We start from the raw sequence: 17,501 nt of genomic DNA, 5'->3' as shown, positions 1-17,501 counted from the left end.
CCGAATCGCGCTCGTTCTTTTTCCACCTAATTGTTCGCGTCCGAAGGCGCTTAATTCCATTCCTCCTTTCTCCTTACTCCGTTTCGCTCGCCTTTTATCGCGGCTGAACATGTCGTCGTAATTAAATGGATTCTCCGCGTTTGTCTTCGCGCCCCCTTTATCACGAGGATCGCGCGATTCGTCGCTGAAGTCGCCCGACGACGGCGAAACAAAAGGATTTCAGATATTCACAACTCAATGAATTTTCAGATATAATTTACTTAATTCCCGTTCCACTGGTGTCTGCGACGTGAAAAGGGGATAGGGGAAACTGCTCGTTTCGCCGGCCAGTGTTTTTCTTCGAGTAGACGCGTTTCCACGAAGCGAAGTTTGCGGGGCAAGTTAATGGGAGGCGCGCCGAATTTTCAACGTCTGACCGACATGTTAATTAAGACACCGTTGGCTGATCTTTTTGCGAAAATAGTCGCAATTACTGCCGCGGAAATGTTCGACTTGGGACAAGCGAGGAAGTTGCTCGACTCGACTTCACCGTTTTAAAGGAAACTGCTCCGGGATAAGGTAAAGAGGAAATAAAGGAGAAATTGGAACGATTACAAGAACGTTAGCAGTGGATGAGAGTTTTCTTTAATCTCGAAACAAACACGGAGAACGAAATGTTCTATAATTGTGTGGTTTCTCCTGTTTACACAATTCTATCGGCGTTGCTTTCTTTGGTAATCTCTCGCATTTTCAAGGTTATTCTATTTATGATTCTAGAGGAAACAAAGGCGAAGGCTTTGACCGGTAATGGTGTTTATAAATGTGCTTTCAGTATGCTTTTGTACCAACGTTTTCTTTTGTCTGGAATAAATACTGTAAATGAATAATGCGAATGTTTAGTATACTCGACAACTATGCCAGAAATTGCGCAAGTGATAGACGAAGTGATTTCAGTGATTCCTATCAATGGGCTGACCAACATTGGTTTCAACTACTTGGACTAGAAATCGCAGAATGATTCCCAATCGTTTACTTATACTACTGCGACGTGTTCGTGAAACGATGATAGGCTGTGGTTCATATTTTTTAATGGAAGAAAAGAACATTAAAAAGTCATTTATCTAACAATAAGTGGCAGTCGGGATAGACGAATATTATTTTCCCCATCAATGTTTTTCAATTCACAAACTTTCATGCGTCCGAATGCGCGTGAACCGTGCACCGCACGCACGAGGGAAACCTTTTTAATTTCGAATACGTGGGGAACGTTTGGCAGGCTATCCGAAAGATACAATGTAAACCGCTACATATATTCTGATATACAGGTTTCATGTTGACAAGCAACGCGGTTTACATTGTATCTTCTGCACACATGCAAGTTTCTCCTATCCCTCCTCTTCCGTTTTATTGATACGCAAACATTTCGATAGCGAATGGATCAAACCCGGGGTCTGTTTTCCGACGATACAACATATTTGTCCTAAAACTCCACTGTTATCGATGCTTCGTGGTCCAGTAAATATTCGGCATCCGGTTTTATCAGTGACCAGTGTTTGAATAAAGTTACGCGGTGTCAAGCGAAAAAATTCTTTCAGCAAACGTAGCGGAGTGCTACGGTGACGGTTGGGAATAAATTATACGCCGCGTTCGATCCGATGTAAGAGGACCCTTCGAGCATGCATTTTTTAGCCTCTCCATGTTCTTTACGGGATGTGTTAACGGTGGGAGCCGCGGGGGAAGTCTGGAAATGAAATCTGACAGATGTCATGGCGTGACAGCCTTTTAGCGGAGAGGGAGAGAGAGAGGGAGAGAGAGAGAGAAAGAGTGGCAGAGCATTTACGTAGCAACCTGCCAAAGAAGCGCGTGTTGAGAGAAATATATCCTCCCCGGCTTTGAGAAGAAGCCGCGTGAATCTGATAGGTACAGAATCTTCTCGAAATGAAGTTATGGACCGCTTGAAAAAGCATAAAGCTTCGCGAATTTTTCCCCAGGGAATGATTCGCGTTAATATCGTACTCGAGAGCTATTCAATTTTATCGTTCACCATGTGATACTACCCCTTCAAATTTTTTTTCACGAACCTTCCTCTTTTCTCTCATTAAATTGCACGTAACCGTATTACATATCCTTGTGCTACGTGGGATCGCTTAGCGTCGCATTCAAATGTAGCCATGGAGCCGCCCGAAGCGGCTGGAGCAAATCGGTAGGTAAGAGGATCGCATACGTAAAACCTAGCGATTGATCTGTTTGTCAATCCCCCGGGGGTTCGTTTTTCTTCCACCTCGGTCCCCGCTATCGCAGATTCCCTCGAATATCTCCGCGTCCTTCGGCGGCTTCTCCCGAAAAACAATCCCGATTTACCAAATGATCTTTCACTCCTGGCGGTCTGACGAGTGCTGACTTATACCACTGGAACGCGTCAGCCCGTGAGTGCGCCTGAGATATTACTCCAAGCATCACCGAATCCCTTCCCCCGACCGTTGCCCACCGAAGAAACGGCTTTTTATACGATTCTGACGGAAGGGGTCGGTGGGTGTCTCGGCGGCAAGAGGCCGAGATTGAATTAAAGAAGAAAAGAAGGATACAGATTCCCAGGATAGGGGCAAAATCACGCGATTGATCTGTTTGTCGAGCGGCCGCGACATTTCCGTTCGTTTCTCTTTCATTCTCGCCCCCCCCCCCCCGCCCCCCGTGCCACTTTCTGCCTTTCCCGCAACCTCAATAAAGGGAGCCAGTCTTCGACGGTGCCAAAAAAGGGGCTTCATCTGGGTGGGTGGAGTCACGTCTACCGGAATCGTACGTCTCGCGCATATGGAAGGGCCCGGGCTTTCTCCCAGGGATAATCGAGAATCGTTGTCGTCTCGTTATACGTGGACGGGCTGCAGGGGAAGCTTTCAGACTGCTTTTACCACCGCGGACTCATCCGCTCTACCTTTCTTATTGCTACTCCGGAGCGGTAAAACGAGGAGCGCTGCCTGCCTCCTGTGTTCCCTTCATTCCGCCACGCCGCTGCTCCCTATCGATAGAAGCATCCGAGCACCGTCTACGCCGCCGTAAAGGAAACCTTAAATCCGTTCCTTGGAAACGTATGACGCGGGCCACGAAATAGCTGGATGCACGTCGGGTCGGCTGTGTGTGTGTGTGTGTGCGGGCACCGGCACGCGTGTGTATGAATAATACGCGGTGGTTGCAGCATGCTTTTATCAGACGCGCGCCTTCTTATTGCTACTTCAAGATATTAAAGTGCCGCATGCCTCTCCCTTTATCTCGGTAAAGGGAATTATTGTTACTTCCGTCCCTACGAGGTATATCATGCTCCCGCGTCGCGCCGAGAATGTTTGCTCAGTTCTGTCTGACGTCGAACGGTATTGATCTTTTGCATCCGATACCGATGGTGACTTTCAATCTACGTACGGAGCTACGGAATTCCTTTTACGACACACTGCGTAAGACGATCTCCGAGCGACAGACGACTCGTTTAATCGTGATAACTACGGACGTGTTTGGGGGGGGGGCTGATGCAAAATTGCGTGTCGAATCGCGCTTCCACCGGAGAATGGGCACATGCTCGCTGCGCCATTTCCGGGAAATAGGAAGACGTAAAAGAAGGTGGGACGGGGCTGTCGTAAAAACGTGATATCGATGTAACGAGAGACCGAGATACCGGTCGATTCGTCATGGGATCATTTTTTCGGTCCCCGCGATGGAAGGTGCGGGCAGAATCCTCGGCTCTCTCGCTTTTTATATCTCGTGCTTCGAATGAAGTGCAATTCGACGCGGTGTTAATAATCTGGCGTATCGATCGCGTGCGGTTGGCGGTGGCGTAAGGCTCAATTTCGGCCTCTATAAATTATTCATTGTTCTCGCAGCGCGGTGCAACGTGCGTGTAAGTAATATGCATGCGGAATACAATACGGAGAGATAATTGGCGCCGCTATCGGATGCATATCCTTCGACGCATCGATTAAAACCGTAAATCGAGCCTTTTTGACTTCGCTGGAACCTGACATGCTGGCGTTGTACCCGTCGTGCCTGTGGTTAATAAAAATTTCATCGTTGCATGAAAACCATGCCTACTCTAAGTCACGTGGGCCTTGACGTAAATTCAATCACATACAGCGAAATTTCTCTGCTCGAAACTCGGATTTATAAAAGCACCGATTACTTCTAAAGGGGTTGATTAAAACTACCCGCTTCCCCTGGCTACAAAAGCAGCCTCGCAATGAAAATTAATACCGAAACGACCTATTTCGTTGTTACACCACTATTTCGAGTACAAAGCTCCGCGAGAGCAAAATATACGCTAATGCACTAGAGTGGAGCATACCGGGAAACATTATCCAGTTAGAATTAATCGAAGAACGTGCGAAAGCCCATCCCCAAAATATATGTAGAAATATCAGCCAAATTGGAGCACGTACTTTCGCGCGAAACGTTATTTCGATACTCGTTCTGCTAATGCAAAATTTCCATGCGGATTTTCCACTTGCCTCTGAAATAACGTATCACCCCCATTACGAATACTGATATGGATTCAGCTCACGACACAGAGCTGAACCACTCCGACGTGTGACCGTGGCTAAACCTCTGCTATTTAAACCTCCAACTCCCTTAAACAGCCGTACATTGCGTTCGAACTATACCGTCGTTATCATTGTCCATTCTCATTGATATTAAATTGCGTATAGAGACCGAGAACCGCTGTCTCGCCTAACCATCCAGTTCCAGAACTCCACGTCTCGACGGTTTCGAACGGTCCACCCTCGCTCCCCCTCCAGAGAGGACCGTTCACGTTGCACAGTTCTCCAATTCACTATGGGCACGACCATTTAAGTAATCATTACTACCTGGTAATTCGCCGACATTTCGCCCCGCCGAGGCGAACGAATCGGCAACGCGGAGCGTTAAGGCTATTATCCCTCTGCTCGCCGCAGCCCAGCCAGTAACCGAATTTTCGGTCGAGACAGCCTTCATCGACCGTACAGCGGTGCAGCGGCCGCGGGTAGGGGACCGAGCCCCTGTGGGTATCGATATCGCGATACCACTTTTCAAAATGGCGATTCGCAGAAGTTCCTGCGGGATCGGCGGTCTGGCTTCGCCCCGTTATCGCTTTTAGCCCGGTCACGTCTAAATTCTCCCGGACCCCGGGACTGTCGTCCCCGTTTGCCCTTATTCGGTTAAGCCCGGACTGTCCTGCACTTAAGCTGGCATAATTTTCGTTCCAACTAGGGGAGAAATTACGCCTCCGCTCTGTTTGCGCAAGGAAATTCAGTGCGTCCACCGCACCGTATCGTCGGCCCTCTTCCACCCCCCCGTCGCGCGACCTTCTGCTCCTCTTGCAGCGTCTACGCCCGGTTTCCCGGCCGTTCTGGAATTAACGTCGAGTGCAAACGTTCCCTTGTCGGGCACGAGGGTCCTCGAAACACGAGCCTTTCTCACATTTTCTCTCCCTCTCTCTCTCTCTCTTCCCGGATTTCACTTCTCCCGGGAGAAGAATGCCCTTACTCGAGGATGTCTGTTAGGGAAACTTTTCCCTCCTAACGTCTCCACTCGCGTCGCCTATCCTAGCCGTGCACGCCGCGCGAAATCTTGTCGACGACGGTCAGAGAGCCAGCCTGTTTCTCTGGCGCGGAGCTTTCGGTTCACGGTGGATCGGACGCTCGCGGACAATGGCAGGGAGAGTACTTTTGACAGTGGTCCGCTGGAACCGTGGCACCCTGATGGGAACAGTTTCGAGATCGTATTTAAGTATCGCGAGGGACTAGAGACGCTTTGTTCGTTGATCAGGTCGGGGATGAAATAGAAGATACATACTGGGAGAGACTGTATCGAGCTCGAAATTGATGCACACGCGGTTGGATTCCAGTTTCCTAGTTATTACCAACGAAATTGCAGTCGTTAATGATAGAATCGCATAATGTTCAGGGGGAGATAAAGTTCAGAGTGGACCAACGTTTGATCTGCCAGATAATATGCTACGTGCCTGCTGGTTATCTGTAGGAGACTGTATGTGCATGAGAATCCACCTATTGTTAGGTAGATTCTCGTGATTTCACTGGGAGTCAAAGTTTCCTTCCTACAGACTTAACATTTCCCAAGGATGTATTAAGTGTCGTAAAAAAGGGGGACAGGGGAACGCTGTAAAGGATATCGTTAGATTAATGGAGCAGTACTGTTTCTTACCAGTGTTGTTCACCGGATCTCCGCCTTTCACCGGCCAGCCAACGGACATGCTCGCCTTGGACGAGAAGCTGAAGTATGCCAAAAACTGGGATCTGGTGGTGTTCTCGTTTATCCTGGAACAAAGGCAAACACACGTGTGGTCAGAGAGGCCCCCAAACGTGAAAACTGGCGTTCTTGCACGATGAAACAATAAAAGAAGCCCGTGATAAATATTACGAGCGTTTTTATTGCGCGACCTACAGCGGGGCGCGATTTACAGCTGGATCTCGTGCGCGAGCTCGGAAATTTACGGACTCCCCTCCGGAAAGTGATACAGAGATGGTACACTACGGAAGATACATTATAAACGTCGACTCGGCATTCTTAAAAATCAATCGCCGCCGCGCTGCAACGAATACACCTGTTCCTTGGCGGATAGCTGCCCTTCAAGGGATGGGAGATAATCGAAGGAACAGCGGGAACGGCGCACGTCCCGGGAAACGGGAACGTGCCACGAAACTGATAGAGTGTACAGACGTGTTATTACGCAGAAGCTGCCTCGAGCCGCGCGATGAAAGGAATCGTGTCGATCCGTTGCAACTGGAAACTTCTCGCTCCGGGGGAACTTGTACGAGCGGAAAGTTTGTCACGCCAACGATCTGACCATGGCGGAGGGAGCGACGGTCGGACATGTATTTCCCAGTAGGAGAAATCGCGTTGTCAAAAAAGTGCCGTGGGGTTCGAGCCTGCTCGCTTCCTCGAGATTGGTCGGACGCCGATCCGGGATCGGGGCGGTCGTTCGTCGTGCCGAAGAGCTGTTTAAAAAGCAAGCACGTCGAAGTCTTTCGTCGAATGGGCGAGAATCGATATCTGAACTGCCTCTCTCCCCTAGGAGAGAAACTTGGCCTTTCACGAGGTGTGCCCTAAACAAATAAAGTGAACAGTCCTGGCACACTCTGACGTTCGTCTAGAGTATCCTGTTTAATTAAATACAGCTGGGAGGAATTTTTAGACCTTTCGGCACCTCGAGCTGGTTTAAATGGCAGACATTGCGTTTTAATTTGAATCGTGTGCTTTTCCAAATGAGGGAAATAGATGCGGATTTTGCTATACAGTGCGAGGGAATCTATTCAGGGACAGATGTGTGAATTGAGGTACACGTGGTATTCGAAAGATGAACACGATGCCGGTGATAGAGGGTTTCATGATCCAATATTGGCCACATCGAGACACGAGTCACGACACCGATGACTCCTGCGCCCTGGGACACGACACCGATGACCCTGGGGATTTACCACTAGAAACTAGTTATACCGAAGCAAGGAACAGGATACCGACTACGAACGGGGGGGCAGCGGCTGTACCTGGCATAATGATGATATCTGAGAATCGTCGTGATAATGGCGAATTCCTCGATTCTGGTGGGCATCGCTAATGATCAAGTCAGAGGCGCGTGCAGATTCGATAACAACTCGCGCGCGTGAAAATTGATACTGACAACTGCTATCTAGAGTGAATTGTATTGGTACTTAACACTTCCCCCGTCTGTGACGAATTTATAATCGATATCTATAATCTACGCCCACAAGTGTCAAACCACGAAGTTTACTCTAGATTCATGTCCCTGAAAGGCTTCATCACGCGCAGCGTCAGTCGCCTCTTGTTTGCCTCTCGCAAATCTCCCCCGACGAATCACGAATTGCACCCGTTCGTGTGCCAGGTTACGCAGGGAACTTGTCAACCCGCAGACAATTTGGCGATAAGGGATCGATGGGAAGAAGTTGCGCGCGTGGGTGACTGCAAGTCGGTGGCAGCCGAGAACAGAAGGCACGGGCGTGGATTCAAGATTCCGTAGACGGCGGATACAGCGTCGGAGACGATGGTGGCTCTAATTCAATTATTTAGTTAGGTCAGGTTAGCTGTAGTTGGGTTAGCGTCAGCCGGGGCCAGAGGTTACTCGAGGCACTCCTAACTCCTAATTCTATTTACTTACAATAAATCTCCTCCATTCGGTCCTTCGTCAACCGGTGTATTTGATTAGCTGCCAATCCGGCGGCAGCCATGCACATAGACGCCAACCGAAAACTTTCAACGTTCCTTGGACAACCGATCTCCGTGGCTGCTCGCCTCTAACAGTCCTTGATTTATAGAAAGGAAACGATACTCCGTCGCAGAAATTCGACGAGACGATCTCGAATCGCGCGATTTACGGGAAAGTCTAGGAAAGTCGCCCCCATAGATGTATCGCGGCGCGATCAAGTTACAGCCCTTTCGTCTGTCGGCTCGCAGGACCTTGAAACTTTCTACCGATCCCCGGGAGAGTCGGTGCAGCGTTTACGCGACGGTTGCTTACGACGCCACAAAAGGTAATCTCGGTTTTATGGGGGAGAAATCGATTGGCACCTGTGCGCGAAAAATCTGTCGAGGCTGGCGTGGCTGCAGGAAGTTGAAGGCCCCTCTTGTTAACATCGAAAGGGCTGACAAAGGGGCGGACCGGCTCTTAACTTCGCGCTCGGAGACGGTGAATAACCTTTTCTTCGCGAAGCAGGGGAGAGGAAACGGCGCTCGGGAAACGACTCTTGCCTTTTCAACGCTCTCGTTGTTATACATTTTTCTCTCTCTCATTTTATTTTTTTTTTCTTTTAGACGCGAAATGTAAGGCTAATGGGAGAAAAGAGAAATTTCTGGTTTCGCGGGATGCTGGAAATTCGCCTTAACATTCAGCCGCTCGAGGATTTACTTTTAGCGCCGCAGAATTGCAGTTTCTGCATTTACGAAGAAAGGAGTATAACGATTTCACAATACGCTGCGAGGGGGAGTGACGGGCAGAGCGATTTACAGATTCCCGGAGGCGGGTCGGTGCGCGGCGCTGTTTCGAAAGAAAATTAAGAACAACCCGACCCGAGGGAAGGTTTGCTGGGTTCGTTACTGTAACGAACTTCTTTCCACGGATCCGATTCGGATTCAGCACACGTTTGGGGGGACCCCGAAAATCAGCTTCTCGCGAAACATACTCTTTCGCTCTTCGCGCTCGACCTTTCCCTCGATCTACAGATACGCGGTTCAGGAACCTAGCTTCTTCTGTGCGACGTGAAACGACGCAGTGCTAACAATTCAGAGACGGTAGTAAAGTATCTTTTCAAGAAGATATCTTTCATTGTTTCGCGGAGCAATCATCCTGTCACCATAAGATAACTTTAAAGCCAGCTCTCCATTTCTTGACTGCAGGGCTTATATTATGTTGTTCATGGAATACGGAAGAAAGTTTAAATCACAAAGCGGTGACGAAGGTACACCATCCCAAAAAAGGATCTTTCAAAGCTGCTTAGACGAGAGAGCCCCTTCAAAATCCCTTCCATGATTCATACCAGCTTATATTGATAAATATTTCCCGCAAGCATCATGGTTGTCTCTTTTTAAGATGAATTAATTCACCGTGAAGAGGATGACAGTACATCTCAGTTGGCCTCTTCTTCGTCCTTTCCCTCGGCATTTCAAAACCGTCCCATCACCTTTGTATCGTCTAGACTCCAAAGGAAGGTAGTTATTTCCGTTACAATATTTCCCTCTCCCACTGCGTTTCGTCTGTGACGCGACAAATTGGTTCGAGATGCAAGGCTTCTTTGGGAGTACGTTTGGTGGTCCTTTATTTCTTTCATCGGTGAAAACGGAATGGGAAAACGTCGCGAAGTAGACGCGGTTGCACGGCGCGTGGAGGAATGCATTGAAAGTAGAAACGGTCAGCCATATCTGAGGCGGTGGGTCTTGCTCTTCAAGAACCACGTTCAGTCTACTAAATTGGAACAAATTACATACTTTTATTCGCAACAGATTACCAACTTTTATTCGCGTTATAACTTATAAAACCGTTGACTTCCCCGTGGACTTCATTGAACGGTTCCCCAGCTCAAAGCGTTCGTTCCTCCCACGCTTTCGAGATCAGAACCCCGAGCCGTGCCACGTCGCAAGAAGCGCGTTTCGACTTTCCCTTCTCACCTCGTCAGCCGGAAGTCGGTTTTCCATGCAAATCGTCTCACGACCGAGAGAAGAAAACGACAGGAGAAGCGCGACTGTTGCGGGTAAAGAACGTTATCTCGGCCATATTCGAATCTCTTAATTGCGTTATTTGCATGGAGACGAGGCCTGCTCCTCGCCCGTAGAGGGTATACAGGGTACCTACCGGGTGGGGATATCAACGAGCGAATTTCTTGCAAAACTCCGGCGAGATTAAACGAACGGGTGGGGAAAAAGAACCGAGAGCAGGCGACGTTAAGCTGTCTGGTTGCGGTAAGCCGCCTCCGCTTCCCCCGCTTCTTTTCTCTGGACCGGCATGCATTATTTATGCTGGACTTAGACAGTGCACATTATAAATTTCAAACGAATCGCTGTTAATATCGATCGCCACTGCTATCGATGTCGCGGCAGCCTACCTATTCCAGGGCGATTCTTCGACGACGATAATAGAAAACGGGGCGGAGCGTGTGTCGGGATATAATTGGGCAATCGGTCGATGAGACAAAGGTGACACCGCTTCTGGGGCAGCTAAGAATGGTTCTCCAAATTGACTGACACCTGCGTCCTTTCTTCGGTGAAAATATATTGCTAGGTTCAGTTAAAAAAGCACGGATGTCTTGGTTATAAACAACCCTGTATATAAATATTAAATTTGGTGGCTATCCGTGGATTCCCGAAGGTATTTAAATCAATACAGCCAGCGTCGGAGTATATTCTTGGAATAAATAGAATGCAGGATGATTTATGTAGCGGGAACTTTTAAGGTGTGTAATAAACTATCGCATCTGGATAAAGACGATGCACCGTAATATTAATCACAGCGACGGTGTGTTCTTTATCAAAATTCCGCGTCAAGAGAGGCAAACCGTTAGACACTCCCTAATGGCCGTCAGAATCCTTTCCCCCGCCGAGGGTAAGAAAGTTTTCCGTGTCAAGATCCCGACGAATCAGCGCCGGGAATCTCGAGATACACAGCCGAGAAACAAGAATATCGGGCTCAGGCGTGCATAAAGGACGCGTTCAGGGGTGAAATCTGTTTCCTCTCGGAATACACCATTTTCTGGGATTACAAAATACTTCGACAGCCGGCTGGCAGGGGAAAGTAAAAGCCTCTGATCGAAAGGCAGTTCGGATGTAAAGGAAATAAAGGGGGCGATGGGGCGAGAGGGACTGAACAGGAGAAATTCCGGGGACGGCTTGGGACGCGGGTGAGGAGTGGGTGGGAAAGGCCGCGAAGAAGCTCTGTCAATTTCCACGCGGGCCGAATATGTTTCGCCGTCCTCTATTTGAGCCGTGAATCCATATTTCTCGCAGGGCCGATGTATGCGCGGCAGACACGTACGTGCATAAGTAAACAAATCTTTCGCGAAGCATTACGGCCCAGCAGCGTCCGTGCATTGCGCCCCTAGGAATTGCATTTTTATTGACAGCATCCGCGGGAACGTAGGGGAAGATATCGGTAAGAGTCGTCGGGCTTACCGGTTATCGAATCGCGTACGTCAAAGTCGAACGCGAACGAAATTGCGCGCTGGTCGTTTTAGAGAAATCGGATAGCTCTTGGGGGGACACCTTCATTTTTTTTTTGTTCCTTCAGCGAAACGGAAGGCTCGAAATGGTTGAGAAGAACGCGAGAGAAGGGAGGAGAAAAGAAAAGCTTGGGGAAGGAGGGGCTACGTCGGATCGTGTTTTGTTCTTCCTCGTGGCGACTGTAAATCCATATCTCGTGAATCTCGAAGGCGCGTGCATAACGCTACCGGCGAACCGGAAGCACCGTTCGAAGTAGCGGTGTCGGAGGATTTTCCATCTCGATCGCGTCGAACAAGGGAAAATAAAATTCCCGCCGGTCGTGCGACACGTAGATGTAGATAAGGCGCGCGTTATCTATCGGGCCGGGGAGGAAGAGATTCTGGAAAGTCGCCGGAGATATTGTCAGAGGAGAAACACAGGGGACCTCGATTCCACTCGATAAATGGCGATCGCCTGGTATTCGAACGCTCGCAACTATTCCCCGCTGGAACGTTGAAAAAAATGTCACATAGAACTGCAGTTCCCCTTCTGTAAGGAATCAAAGATGAGACCTGAAATTTGAGAAAGGCAAGCTCTCGATTCCGTGTGTCAATACCTTTTTAAAAGGAAGAAAGAGCGTTCGACATCGACCGAAGAGTGACGGGACTGTGTAACATCTATCGATGGTGAACAGATTGGAAGACACGTCCCACAATCTCGAAGGTCAAAGTGCTTGGAAACGTCTGCTGATTCGAAGGTTCTCTCGAGTCGGAATCCGATTTGCAATGGCACGGGACCGCGGCATTAAATTGAAAAACGACGCCTAGAACCAGCGCCTGGATCCTGTCGAACATGGAAAATAACCGTCGGACCCTGACGAGGACTTCGCGCGGATATGGATGGGACAGGCATTATTCGCGGTATCAGGGGAAGGAATCGCTGTAGGTGCGCAGCACGACGGCGGAGCTGCTATCTGTCCAGATGAGAATTCGATCTTCGGATCTTGCCGCTCCTCGAGACGTCTGCCTGCCAGGAGCGTTCCAGTGGTCGAATTCGATTCGAAGCTGTGAGACGAAAGCCAAAGAGACGAAGCAACAGAGTTCTGGAGCTCGTGTGTCGGTGGATGATAAAAATTATTGTTCAACAGCGAGATGATAAACGCCCGCTTTAAGGTGCGCGCGTTTGAAGCAACAGCGCGGAAACATTGGATGAACAACCGTGAATTTGACGAATTGTAATATGCAGATGCGTGGTTGTGGGAGTTGGAATTATTCGAGGGCTAAGGTAACTGAATTGTTCAGAAAGTAGATTTTGTATGTTCTATGTTGTTGTCCATTCACGTTGGAATTCCAAAGACTATCGCCCAGGAGCTCAGACTCTCAATAGTCCACGAAACCCTGCACGCTAGAAAGCATTTAGCGCGCGACAAAAGGAACAGCTGGCCCGCTCCCCCCGAAAAAAAAAGATATATTTTCCACGACCGTTCCATTTCCAGCGACCGAACTTTTTTCGCCGCGGTGTCATTCAATTTTGATCGATCGAAGTCCCCCCGCGCGCTTTTTCGCTCCTCCAATAGAAAATACATTGACCCAGATCGGTCGCGGGCGCGAAGAACAAAAAGGAACCGGCACGCCGCTCGGCCGCGGAGGAAAAGCTCTCGCGTCGGCGCGCGCGCGGCGTCGGAACATCAATCAACAAGAATAATTATTAGGGAAATCTTGGAGGCGGTAGGCAGAGAGGAGGTTGCAGCTTGTAGGCGGAAGGCGACGGAGGAAAATCGATTACAAGTCGACGTGAAAGGGGCCCATAGAAAGCGCGCGGAGCTCTTAATGAAACGCGTTTCGGGTATCTCGAGGAAACGCCGGCGCTCTGCCTGCAGAGGCGTAATTACCGTCGAAAACGGGGGCGCCGTGGAAACGATTCGCGGAACCGTGACCCCGACCGGCCGGGCTTTTCCGCCCTTTCCATCGAAGGTCTTGTTTATTGTTCGACGGGAATCGATTCGGTAAGTGGGCCATCCCCGACAACGAAGGCGCGAAAGCCGTTGACAGGGTGTCGATAACCCTCGAACCGGAGGAAATAGAAAGGATGGGGGGATGGCAATCGAACTCGTAGAATACCGATAATATCTCCCTTTTGCCTGGGATTGCCGAAGCAACGGGGGCTTGGCAGGGGCTGGTGGTAGCGGAGGAAAGCAAGAAGTTCGATGCATCCCACGATCTTCCCCGTCACACCCAGTCCACGTACAGCCGCCCTCCCTCCCCCCCCCCCTTTCTCGCCGTTTCGATTCTGAAAACCGTCACGCGAAACTACGATATTAAAACTCCGACCGGGTCTCCCTTGCTCCTCCTTGAATTTCCAGAAACCAGGGATTTTAATCGACGGAACTCGCCGGCCCCGCCATTCCAACCCCTGTCGACTAGCTACCGTCGGGGTCGAGCAAGTTTTTCGACTTCCGGGGGAATTCATTAAGCGCGAATCACGTACAACGCCGGGCCACGATGAGGTTATATTGCCTCGTCGATACTGCGGCCAACTGGGGTTTATAGCGCGGCGCGGTTTCTGCAGAGATGTAATTATGGATGAAGAATGAGATTGGATGCGTGTTCCTTGCGGCTTCGACGCTGCCGGAATTTGTTGGGCGATCTGGTTTCATTGAAGAGTTGATAACGATGGATATAAAGAGAAGCGAAGCTATAGGAATGCCCGAGTGTAGGTTGGAACCTCGAATTGGTTAACCACGGCAACCAGTACCTAATTAGCTAAATGTAGCGGCATTGTTTTCCGCTTCCAATGAGCATTGTTCCTTTGTAATAGTTTCTATTTGTTCGTCGAAATTCCTGATGGAGGAAGAATGTCTACTTGATTCCGGGCACTTCAACGCGCCATTCGTCGGTCTTTGAAACGGCGGCGATTGAATTCGACCGCTAACGCGCAACTTCCAGGTGTTCCCAATTTACGCCAACATCGCGGAACTCTAATGAAGTTTTGGCCACTGATTCAGGTCTCATAACTAGCGGAGCAGGTGCACCGGCATGACGAATTGATTTAGATCGATCGTGTATTTAGCGGAATTTGTGGGTAACCACCTTCGCCGTCCCTCTGAGGTGATTGATCATCGCTTGGGAATGATAATCGTTGAAGCGCAATGCAGGGGCTTTGGTAATTGTCACTGGTTCCTTTGTAATACTTTCGGGAGCCTCGTGTGTCTTTGCAATTGACTTTATTCACAAGTACTCGAAATGTAGCTGCGACGCGGTTCACGCCGTCTCGGGCTGCATTCTCGCATCGACTAACGAGTTCCTTGTATTGCGTTAAAATGCACCCGTCGCGGATTATAAATGTTTCAAGCGCAGGGAAACGATGGAAAATCCTGAAAATTAAGTACCCCCGGAGCGGTTCGTGTTCTTCCTTTCAAGGATAGCTTTTGATGCTCGGCTCTCGAGGCCCGTGCTCTGTAGGTTCAAGCGAAATTACCTTGGCGGTCCTCGTAAACAGGATACTTGAGAGGATGTTGGATTATAATCCCAAAGGGGACTCACTTTCGTACACCACTCCCAGACGTTCTGCCTAAAGTTAAATGTGATTTCCTGCGCCCTCGGTGGGCAGATACGTATCGTGTAAAATTTTACATGCTTTTCGGTGGCTTCCTCGACCACGTCGCTCCAAGGACGAAATTTGCACGGCCAAGGAACGTCGTGTTGCATCAGAGGGTCGGTGTCTATATTAAAAGGCGACGCGAGGTCGACGTACGATTAAAAAATTAATTTCGCAGCCGCGTTAGAGTAATATGCATAATTTCTCGCCCTTGGAACATCCGAGTGCTCTTCAAGAAAACTGAATTCCGGAAGATTCTCGACAGCGAAGACTCCGAGGGACTCGAGTTCCTGAATTCTTCCGCGATCAATGAACGGGAGCCGACTTTAACTCGGTGCACCGCCAGGGTATATTACCGACTACTGCTCTCCTATTACTGTCACTCCGCGGCGTTTTCAATATTTTTGAAAAGTCTCCAACATCCCTGAAGGCAGCCTCGAGAGTTGACGGTTAATATTGTGCTGTTTCCGCGAGCGCCAAGGGCAATCTTGGAATAATAGACGATGTCCTCGTTTCCCCCTTACGCCGTACCATCGTTCACGGGAATATGTTCGGGGTACTTTGTCTGCGGAGGAACCATCGAAGCGATCTCCTCTTGTTATTACAGAGAAATATAACGTTTAAGTGAAGTGCACCGATAAGCTCATTATTTCGCGAACGTTGCTGCGAAAATGTCGCGAGCTAAGTAATACGTTCGAATACGCAAAGACTTCTGGAAACGCTGGGGATTAATTTCGTTATGAAAATTATGTCGAGAGGGAGAAGGTGAATGGGCGATTCATTAGTTCGAGTGTCGTTTTTGGTATTTTTACAGTTCGCCGTGGAAACATATTCAGTACCACGAATTATTACCAGATGTTTACGGTTGACAGAGGGAGCCGCAACGTTTGCACTATAAATTTTAAATTTCTGCAAGATCGTTACAGGAAAAACATCAGCCGCCAGATATACTTGATAATGACGTGGACTGGTGGATGTCCGTCGCCGGTTTTCGTCCCTGGGTCACGTAGGCACGGTCTGAAGCTGGTATGGCTTTCATTTGGTACGAGCTGAGACAGCAATGGTCATCCTTTATTCCCGAGGTCGCGAACAGATTTAGAGACGACGAACGTGAACTGGCACGACCCGCTGTCGAGGTAGCCGGGTCGCTCCGCTTTCGTGACTTTCGCGGGGAATGCGAATTCATATTTGGACAGTCGTCCTGCGAAATTAGTCGGCGAACGTAGTCAGTTTTAACAGATTTATGATCCCCGCCGGGGGAATAAATTTCATCGCCAGTAATAATAATTTGCAGCTCTGGAAGGCAGGGAGTTTTTGAATTCCCGCTCATTAAGATTTTGAGCGCAGAAGCTCTTGCAGGTGGCCGCCCCAGTTCCCTCACTTTACAATCCCCCGTCGGAGATTTTACTTTTGCCACCGCGATCGCGTCGGAAATGGAATCCTATAAAGCGGGAACGACCGGGGCGGGCGGAAAGTAAAGCCGGGACGCAAAAATTAGAACGAAAGTTCCAATCGTGCCCGTGCAAACCGTACGTGATTGGCGTGACAACGGTTACGCCGGTATTCATGGTCAGCTGGTTGCGGTGTAACTCGTTTACACCGTTTCGATCGTTCGCAAAGTGGAAGTCGTTAGTTTACAATCCGGCGGGGCTGCGATTGCCGTTCATTCTAACGATTCACGCGCCTGGTAAAAAGGTAGAATTCGTAACTGGAGCACGTCGAGCAAACGGCGAAAGAGGGGCGGAGACGGGGGGCGCTCGCGCGATAAATACCGCTTGACAATTGTTGCGATAAATCCTCTTGTAACCTTTACTCTTACTACTGTCGCAATAAATCGTCCGACTTGCAGGATCTGCCATGCCATCTGCTTGCAAAAATTGCGCAGGCAATTAAACGCTCTTCAAGGTATGAAACATGCCTCATCAGGATCCAAACTCCTCGAAATGAATGAGAGAAAATGACTTCTTCAACCCCCAGCAGAAATACAGAAGCTAAAGGTGTTCACTCGATAATCAGCGTGCTCGATGATTCGCCGGATTCAGTCACGCGGATATTTTAAACAGAGGACGCGGGTATCCCTGCGAGCATCTGCGTGGCGATTTTCAGGTGGGAACGTCGCGGGTGAACCAAAATCCAGCGGGAAAGAGAATGGCTGGCGTTGGGTCCGGTGTTTTGCGGAGGCCAGAGCCGGAACACGAGAACTTTGCATAGAGATAATCGCGGTTTCGAAACGGGGGAACGAG

The 17,501-nt window shown here is 49.3% G+C and overlaps 1 protein-coding gene across 3 annotated transcripts in view; it reads right to left on the bottom strand.

The window, feature by feature from the left end:
• The window catches only part of LOC143373269 (uncharacterized), a 250,056-nt gene that overhangs the window by 62,551 nt on the left and 170,004 nt on the right, over window positions 1-17,501 (bottom strand). For all 3 annotated transcript variants that reach the window (XM_076820371.1, XM_076820372.1, XM_076820373.1), the window contains exon 6: window positions 6,163-6,275. In XM_076820371.1, the coding sequence (XP_076676486.1) occupies window positions 6,163-6,275 (113 nt within the window). The remainder of the gene's footprint in view (window positions 1-6,162; window positions 6,276-17,501) is intronic.

Source organism: Andrena cerasifolii, chromosome 9, assembly GCF_050908995.1.
Source record: "Andrena cerasifolii isolate SP2316 chromosome 9, iyAndCera1_principal, whole genome shotgun sequence".
Classification (NCBI taxonomy): domain Eukaryota; kingdom Metazoa; phylum Arthropoda; class Insecta; order Hymenoptera; family Andrenidae; genus Andrena; species Andrena cerasifolii.
This window is presented reverse-complemented; position numbering and strand designations above follow the sequence as displayed.